The 10,301-nt window shown below is 32.5% G+C and overlaps 1 protein-coding gene across 1 annotated transcript; it reads left to right on the plus strand.

Annotated features, from left to right (window-relative positions):
* The first annotated feature begins 6,075 nt into the window (after nucleotides 1-6,075).
* On the plus strand, nucleotides 6,076-8,628 carry LOC131636765 (probable WRKY transcription factor 31). The gene is made up of 5 exons (XM_058907360.1): nucleotides 6,076-6,531; nucleotides 6,695-6,919; nucleotides 7,012-7,326; nucleotides 7,530-7,643; nucleotides 7,726-8,628. The coding sequence occupies exons 1-5, from the start codon at nucleotides 6,283-6,285 to the stop codon at nucleotides 8,323-8,325; spliced, it is 1,503 nt and encodes a 500-aa protein (XP_058763343.1). The 5' UTR covers nucleotides 6,076-6,282; the 3' UTR covers nucleotides 8,326-8,628.
* The last annotated feature ends 1,673 nt before the right edge of the window (nucleotides 8,629-10,301 follow it).

The raw sequence follows: 10,301 nt of genomic DNA on the forward strand, positions 1-10,301 counted from the left end.
TGCAACGTTGACAATCAGAAAGAATCTTCTAGAAATTGCGAGGGGGTTTTTAAAAAAAACTTTACGAAGGGCTAAAGCCTGAATTCGCTAACATTACAGGGGGCTTTGTATATTTAACCCATAAAATAATTATATATTAAATATTTTTTTAATGTTATTTTACATTTATAAGTTAATTGAACCATTAATTTTACCAAACACTTCAATTAACTTATAAGTTATTAATCTCAACCATCCGCTATAAGCTATAAGTCATCAGTTATAAGTTATAAGTTATCAGTTACCTTATCAGTTAACGACTATTTTTACCAAACAGACCTATACTCAATCTAAAAACACGTTAATCCTAATTATATAAAAATCATATCATATCTCAATTAAATGACATATCTCAATCAAACGACGTCATATCTCAACATAAACAATATAATTATAAATTTGATATCAATGGATAACCTACTCCTATAAGATAATTCAAACAATGTTCAAAAACTCAATCTAAAATGTGAATGAATTCGCAAGACTCGCTCGAACTAGTTAAAATCATTAGTATGAACAATTATCAAATGACATAAGTTGGAACACAATCAACTAATGTAAAATTAGGTGGCATAAAGATTTAAGTTTGGCAATATTAGTAATAATTTTGAAAAGCATAAAAAAACTCCCTTAGAGTAACTTCCTCTAGGTTATATTATTTTAAGGTTAAGAAGGTAACTAGTTTATGCAATAAAATTCCAAGTTACAAACCAATAGTCAATGTTCAACAAACATGTCGAGTTCTTAGTCAAGGTATCAAAATATCAAAAATAAGATAAAAAAATATAAATGTTGTGAATTTTTTTCTTTGTTCGGGGGAAGCCAAATATTGCATTTTCCCATATTATTTTTCAAAAAAAATAATTAAAGAACATTTAAAAGAATTAATTGAGAAATGAAAACTAACATTATAGCAAAAATTGTATGAAGATACCAATTTCTCCCTTATTTTAAATGTAATGTTTTTTTAATTAATAAATAATTTGGAAATACAAAATATAAAATACTCCTTTAAGATAATTCAAACAATGTTATAAACGTACTAAGATCTCTAAGTACCACTACCCTCGTAGGGGTAGCATGCACACCTGTATTTTTTGACCAGTACAATGGCACCCACCGTGGGACTTCTATAAAGCTAACATAGGCCACACATTCTTCATCATAATCATCATATCTATTGTCATCCTCCACTCTTATACCTAACCTTTCGAAGCCATGGTTAACATAAGAGCTTCATCCCATAAACTAAAGGATACCGGTGGTAGTGGTGAATCCAATGCCCTAGCGGAGATACGCGCCACCATGGATGAATTATACTGTCAGAACTAGACATGGAGGACATCGTCCACAATATCACAAATTTCTAACAAGAATCAAATCCCCTAGAGAACATCTAGCTGATGGATCCGCAACCACTCTCAAATGAGATATGGGAGGTGCCTGCAGCGATCCTTATGAACATGTCGCCTCAATCAATACACAAATGGCCATTATCAGAGCGCCTAACTCCCTAAAGTGCAGATTGTTATTTGGCACCTTTAAAGATGCCTTCTTGCAATGGTATATCGGTATACCCTAAGCTTCCATCGCCAACTACCAGAATTTGGTAAACAAACATGCGCATTAGTTTACCACCAGCTATCACAAGAAGATGTCCACACCCGTCTGTTAAATATACGACAGGTTCCGTCGGAGTTTAATGAAGCCACCATCAGGGTTGTTCTTCCAAACCAATAAATGTTTGTGGGGGCGTTCCAAAATGGGCTTAAAGGTCATCAAAATCCGACACGTTCTTTAGCAAAAGGGTCATCAGAGCAGAATGTTACATAAAAGGCAAGGAAAGCAACACTGAGAAAAAGGCGCAAGATGTCAAGGAGCGTATCACAAATTGCAAAGATTCAAACAACCATAGGAAGATTAATTATACCTCTCTCACTAAAGATAAGTCTATGTTCAAGAAAATAGGCAAGACGGATGAGAGTTTCACGCCTCTGAATATTCCCAGTGAATATATATGGCGTGAGGTTCTTCTCCTGCACAAAATTCCCACAACTCTAGCTCTGAAGATGAATGTTATGATTTCCGAACTAGGAAGATAGTACAAGTTTCATACAGTTAAAGAAAACCACATTGACGATTGTTATCAAATCAAGAAAGAAATCGAGAGGGTGATCCAAGAGGGACACCTCAATAAATATGTGAAGGGTGACTCCTCTCATGGCTCAGATAATTCAAAACCGCGAGGGTGAGATGACGTTGGAAGCCTCATACATAGCAAAGAAAAAGAGACATCCCAGGGCGAGGGAACGCAAAGTTGTACGCCACACGCTCATACCATAGCAAGAGAATTTGTTGGGGGGTGGGGAACCAACTTTGCCCCGTAGAAGGTATGCTCGCAAAATTTTAAATATAGGGGACCTCACAAGTATCGAGGGTGAAGGCGATCTGAAGGCGCCAGAAGCCACAATCGCCTTCTTTGAGAAAGATGCAGCTGACATTCACACTCACAACTCACAATCATAACCCCGTGGTCATTAACATCAAATGCAGTAAATGAGATATCAAAATATTTTTCGTAGACCAGGGGTGTTCTGTGGACATCCTGTATTGGGAAGCATTTGAAAGACTTCGTCGTGATTTAGAGGACTTAAAACCTTCAAAGGTTTGTTGGTAGGATTCTTTGGGAAATGAGTGAAAGTAAAAGGATACATCACTCTGAGGACTACTTTTGGAGAGCAGGACCAAGAAAAAAAATAAAGGTCACGTATTTGGTTATTGATGCTCTTCTTCTTATAATATAATTATTAGATGACCAAATTTTAACCAGTTGGGCTCCTCCTTGTCGACTTTGTACTTATTTATGAAGTATCTTCTCTCTATTGATTGAGTGAGAGTTATCCAAGAAGATCAGGAGGTCGCTAGAAAATGTTACATAGAGAGCCTCAAGTTGAAAGAGTTTGTACTCTAGGCGTGAAAATCAGTAAAGTGGGCATAGGAATAAAGTTGTGTGGAGAAAATTGCAAAGGCGATGAAGATCCCTCGCCAACTAGTGAGGAGATTGAAAATTAGGGGCGCAGAAGGAAGACCCTATAGAGCCACCCGCATTATTTTTGTTTAGTTGTTTTCTTTACTAGTGCTTAGCTATCTTGTTTTTTTTATAGCCTTGTATTGCATATCTGGCGATTGAAAATGATCTCAGGGGCCTCCATTAAGGATCTCTAAACCCCTCATGAAGGACTAAATGTTTAGTTGGAGTTATGAGGAGAAATATTGATCTCCTTCGCGACCTAGTTAATTAATGTATCAAAATATAGAAAATACTATAAAGGGTTAAATATCTGTAAATTTCTTTTAAAGTTAGGCATTTTTATTTTTCGTCCTTCTAAAAAATTTCGTTAAAGAATCGTCTCTCTAAAATTTTAAATTTTAAATTTTGGTTCCTCCTACAAACAGATGCATCAGCCTCTATCGTGCGAGCATACATGCAGATGTTTAACCGCTCGTATGTGATCTAACATTATTCTCTAAATTAAACCAACAAAAAAATATTTTTATCACAAACTACGAGACTCTTATTTCACCATTACACCTAGGAATACATAGGCACGTGACTTTGAAATCTTGTCGAACACAATAATAAAACTAACATTTTCCTCTATTATCCTTTTTTTAAATAATAAATGAAAAAAAAACAATTGCAAACATTTCTTAGAACACATAAGCCAATCCTATTAGAAGGTTTCCATTGAATACAACGAATGTGAGGGGGTGTTAATACCTTCCCCTCGCATAGTCGACTCTCGAACCCGATTTAGTTGCGATGACTATTTCTTTCTTAAATGAGTTTTATCGATGTTTCATTTTAAAAATAAAATTTTGATGACGACTCTGTAATTATTTTGAACGTTAATACGTTCGTACTTTTCGTGCTGGATAAATATGAACAATGATCAAATAACATAAATTCGAACACAATCAACTACTGCAAAAAAAAAAAAAATTGACATAAATATCCGAGTTTGACAATCTTAATTAGAACTTTGAAAAATTATAAGCATAAAAAAAAGCCCCCTTAAAGGAATCTTCTTTTTATGATATTTGATTTTAAGTTTTAGAAGGTAACTAGTGCAATAAAAATTCAAATCACATACAAATAGTCTATGTTGAACCAACATGTTTTTCTTTTAAAATGGGATATGTTCAATGTTTGATGGGGATGTTTTGTTTTAAAGAACTCTTTCTAGTCATGTATTAAGGTATAGAAATAATATATTACCTTTTTCTGTAATACTTTTCAACATAGTCATTAAAGATCATCTAAGGAATTAATTGAAGTTGAAAACTAACATTATCACAAAAGTTGTATGAAGATAACAATTTCTCCTTTCATTTTATTGCAATCTCTTTTTCTTTCTCTCTATTTCGAGGAAAGTATAAATTTAAATGTAATATCATATAATAGTAGGAGATTAAAACTTTGATAGATAATGTATTTTTAAATTCATTAAATTGTTTGACAACACAAAGCATAAAAAATAAGTTTAAGTCGACAATGTATAATACTTAAATTCAATATCAGTAAATAAACAACTCTAAGATAATTCAAACAAAATTTGAATTAATATTTTTATTAACTCTTTTACTAATCACAATTAATACAATATACACTCAATCTTAATGAAGACTCGTCAATCCTACTAATTATATAAAAATTCTATCACATCTCAACCAAATGATATCATATCTCAACACAAACAATACAATATATAAATTTGCGATATCAATGGATAAATTACTCCTATAAGATAATTCAAATAATGTTAAAAACTCAAAATATATCGAAATCAATAGTAGATGAGTTAGTTTGTGGAGAATGTGAGGAAACTCGCAAAACTTGCTCCAACTAGTTAAAATCATTAGTGTGAACAATTATCAAATGCCATAAGTCCCAAATCAACTAATGCAAAATTAGGTGGCATAAAAGATTTAAGTTTGACAATCTTAGTAATAAATTTGAAAAATCATAAGTATAAAAAAAAAACCCTTAAAGGAACTTCCTCTATGTTATTTTATTTTAAGGTTAAGATGGTAGCTAGGGCAATAAAATTCCAAGTCACAATCCAATAGTCAACATTTAACAAATATGTATTTTTTTCATGTTCCATGTTCGATGGTAAAGTTTTGTTTTAAAGAACTCTTCTTAGTCAGGTATCAAGATATCAAAAATAAGATAAAAAAGCTAAATATTATGGATTTTATTTTTTTTGGATTGCCAAATATTGTATTTTTCCATAATATTTTTCAAAAGAATAATTAAAACATTTAAAAGAATTAATAGAAAAATGAAAACAAACATTACAGCAAAAATTGTATGAAGATAACAATTTCTCCCTTATTTTAAATGTAATAACATATAAGAGTAGGGAATCAAACCTTTGAAAATAATGTTTTTTTAATTAATTAAATAATTTGGAAATTCAAATATAAAATACTCCTTTAAGATAATTCAAACAATGTTTGATTTAATATTTTCACTGAATCACTACTAAACACTTGGCACAAATTTACAAGTCATCAAAAATATCATGATTATTATGCTAATTAATTAGATAATTTTGTCAAGATAAACACAAACACAAGATCGTGCTCTGATAAGATGACATGTATCAAGCTAAATAAAAGGTCAAAGTTTGAACTTAAAATAAGACTCCATGTGAAAGAAGACATGTATTTATTAATTACCCAAAAAAAAAAAGAGTCCAAAGAAGGATATAGTCAAAATGAATATTGTACACACAAAAAAAGAGTCAAATTGAATTGAATAACAATATTAGGTACATAAGGTGGAAAGTTGAGATCTGAGTCCTAAATAAGTGAATCGTTGAAACTTGTGGGTGTCCAAGTAAACACAAAATTAAATTAAATAAAAATAATTATATAATTATAAAAGAAAAAAAGAAAAAGAAAAAATGCATTTGGTTTATATTGCCCCATGTAAACCCTTTTTATAGGCGAACCAATTGCAGCGGGTAGAAGACTTCAGAGACTTGATATTAACCCATACACTTCCCTTTCTTTTTTCTCTCTCTTTGACTTCGTCACTCTCTTCTTCTTTCTTTTCCACCTCTCCATTTTTCTTTCTATATATCTTTTTCTATATATCTTTATTTCTCATTCTTTCCTCATTCATCTTCATTCCTCTTATCTTTCTACTACTACAATTATGACATCTTCTCAATAATGAATTCTAGAGAATTGAACATGATGAAATTTCCAATGAGTCTAATTAGCACTTGGTCTGATGATCACGATGATAATGATCAAGATCACGAACATGATGATGATCATCACCGTCCTCGTGTTATTGTCGACGAAGTCGACTTTTTCTCGGATAGAAAGGAGAAATCATCGTCGCCAGATGATCATGTTTCCGTCAAGAATAATCAGATTTATGATCCTCATTGCAATCTAGATGCTGACCATGTCAACGTAAGCCAATTTTTATTGTTACACTCTTTATATGCTATTTTTGTATAATAATAAAAAAAATCCTATATATAGTTGGTTTGACGTTAGAGTAATTAAAATTATTAATTTGTAAAAATTTATGATAATTAAATTTTTTTTTTTTAATTTGATGGAAATATTGTAGACCGGTTTGCAACTGCTTATTACTAATATTGGAAGTGAGTTGGAGGATGAAACTGCAATAAATGGTGGAGATAAACATGTCAAGAATCTTCAGTTTCAGTTGCAAGAAGAGCTTAGACTTAAGAATGTAGAGAATCAACGGTTGAAGGAGAAGCTAAGCGATTTGCAAATGCGTTATGTGTCGTTAATGCAACAGAATCAACGAAATGAAGCATCTGAAAATGAGGTAATTCATTAGTAATTCATTGTAGTGAAGTGATTAACTGTTAATTGATTAATGGATTAATAGATTAATGGATTTTGATACTATTGTTCAAGACTGTGAATGGAAAAGCTGAGGGGGGAGATTCTGTGTCTAGGAAGTTTGTGAGTGGTTCAACATCAGAAGTAGTTGATCCAAAAGTATTACATTGTCCTAATTTGGATGAAAGAAAGCGATCAAGGTCGCCTCGGAACAACAATAAAACTGATCAGAAAGAGCCTGATCCAGAATCAACAGATCAACTGGTACAAGTTTGGGAGCCAAATAAACTTCCAAGATTAAACCCTTCCAATGCCACGGATCAAGCTGCTGCTGAAGCTACTATGAGAAAAGCACGCGTCTCCGTCCGTGCCCGATCAGAAGCCCACATGGTATGTGTATTGTCTTAGAAGCATCAACACATGCTACTGACATGTTGATACCAGTAATAATTTTATCAATATGTCAGACATCAGACACGTTTTTGTTCAGAGATATTGCTGCTACATAGTGTATTGCACATCAATAAATTATATTATTGGTGATGACTATGTATATCTAGGTGAATTAATGAATAATTGGTCACAATTTGCAGATCAATGATGGGTGCCAATGGCGAAAGTATGGACAGAAAATGGCAAAGGGAAACCCTTGTCCTCGAGCATATTATCGATGCACAATGGCAGTCGGTTGCCCCGTTCGCAAGCAAGTGAGTCTTACTTACTAGTCTGATGAATCAATCAATATGTATAAGATTGACTTAAATTTACATGATGTTATCAAATTTATAGGTTCAGCGTTGTGCTGAGGACAAAACAATACTGATAACAACATATGAAGGGACACATAGTCATCCACTGCCACCTGCTGCTATGCCGATGGCGTCAACCACCGCAGCCGCTGCCACCGTGTTACTATCTGGATCAATGTCAAGTGCTGATGGGGTGGTGAACCCAAATTTACTATCCAGAATTCTTCCAAACTGCTCATCCAGCATGGCCACACTCTCAGCAACAGCACCATTTCCTACTGTCACACTAGACCTCACACATGACAACACAGATAACAATAATAACCAAAATTCTCATTCCCAATTTCACCTTGGACAGCCTCAAAACTTTGGATCAGGACAATTACCACAAGTCATTGCACAAGCACTTTATAACCAATCCAAATTCTCTGGCCTTCAACTGTCTCAAGATGTTGGAGGCTCTTCCCAATTGCACTCATCTCAACAAGCTTCATCACTCAGTGCTGCCATCACCGCCGATCCAAACTTCACCGCAGCTATCGCCGCCGCTATCTCCACCATAATTGGCGCTGGTTCTCCCAACAACAACAGCAACAACAACAATCCAAATATCCTCAACAGTGCTGCCTACAATCAGTAGTTTTTTTTTTTCTTTCAGGAAACTAGAAACTCTTTGGGTCTATATTTTGATTTAGTTGTATTTTTCTAGCAATTAATTTTTCATTTTTTTAAAAGAAAGTGTGTGAAGCAAAATGAATTTGTGGATGTTCATATTGCTTTTGCTCACTAGGTTTTGGAATAGAACATTCCTTTTGTTCTTCATTGTTTCATTTTTTAGTTATAGAAAGCATTGTTTCATATCTTTATTATCTACCTAAGAAATAATAACTATAGTATTCAATTTTTTCATTTTATTTATTTATTTATTTTTAACTTAGTCTCCTTATTTTTATTTAACTTAACCTACATTCTAAAAATATTTAAAACAACATGCACTCCATGAAGCCCTAAAAATGCGCCTAAAGCTATATAAATAATGTGGGGAGAAAGTAATAGTTTTTTTCCATTGGTCAAGAAACACTGCTCTCTTAATATATACATTTTAATTGAGTTGAGTCATGGAGGTTCACGCCAACCAAGTTCTCACTCCGGCAGAAAAAATTACAACAAACACTGCCATCAAAATATGAATTTTTTTTATTAATTAAACAATAAATATTATCATATTAGTTTTATTCCTAAGTTTAATATATAAACATCTTTATTACAAACATGAAAGTTATGTTTGGGAGTTTGGAGGGGAATAGATGGGAGAGCTTTGAAAAATAAGAAGAATTGGGTGAAAAGGATAAAAAGATTTTGGGTAGAGGGTTTTGGAGGGCTTGAGTTTATTCATAACACCAAAAATCCCATAAAATGGGGGAACTCAAAAATTGTATTGAAGGAGGGTTTTGGAGGGTTTTGAAGGGTTTACATAAATTTTTCAAATATCTTTTAGGTTGTTATACTATTCTGAAAATTAAAAATTTAGTAATGATAATGACTCTTTTATCATTCTAAACAAAATCATTTTTTCAAAAAATGTCAAATATTTTTCTATATTTTTTTAAAATTTCATTTTTTGAAGTCTTCCCCTCCCCTCCAAACTCCCAAACATAGACGAAGAGTTTTGGAGTTAAAATATGTTTGCACAATAATAATTTTTGTGATAATTAAGAGTTGAACTCAATACAAAAAATATGAAATTTAAAATAAAATAAAAAATCAACTATGCAGTTAAGATGTCATTTTATATATTTATAATTAAATTAAATATTTTGTGGTCTTGATTAAATTGTTTGGTCCTTGAGTTGGTCCTATTTTAATTTGACCAAATTTGTAAAGCAGGTAAGGTATATATTAAGCAGGTGAAGAATAAATGTGAACATGTTTGAGCTTGTTATAGACCAACATGTTTGAATAGTTGATGAGGTAGCATGTGATGTGATGAGAAAACAATATGGTTTTTATTTTCAACTCCTGTCAAAATCAGCCCTGCAGCCTAGATGGAAAGTAATAGTCGATACTTTTATTAGTAATTCATTTTGCATTTAATTAACTATGAAATATAAATTAAGTATATGTGTTGTATTTATTGACTTAGTTGGTTTATATCAATTAAATAAAAGCTACACGTGGGAGAGGGAGAACATTGTGTGTCATACTCATACTCGTGTGAAATCATATTTATGAATAAGAAAGAAAATTAAAACGACTCTGCACGATGCAACAACTATGAATATGAATAGTCTTTTACTGGATACGAATAGTCTTTCCACTTACCGCAATGTAAATTTGTTGGGTAGCATCATTCATTTCTCATTTCTCTTCTTTGTGCCTCGTTTATTAACAAAAAAAATACATGAGAGTAAATTGCAGTTTTGAGTTAGATTTGACCAAACTCAATATTCAACACATAGACACTCTAGTTTAGTTGAGGTAAAAAAAAAAGGCTGTTTCTATCTTTATGGACACTTTTGAAAGCGGTCAAAGTTAAACATGATGTTAAACTGGATAATAATGGATTGGATGACATGTTATACGGCCATTCCATTATATGTTGTCTTGTTCTGGAGG

The sequence above is a fragment of the Vicia villosa genome, unplaced genomic scaffold (genome assembly GCF_029867415.1).
Source record: "Vicia villosa cultivar HV-30 ecotype Madison, WI unplaced genomic scaffold, Vvil1.0 ctg.001829F_1_1, whole genome shotgun sequence".
Taxonomy (NCBI): domain Eukaryota; kingdom Viridiplantae; phylum Streptophyta; class Magnoliopsida; order Fabales; family Fabaceae; genus Vicia; species Vicia villosa.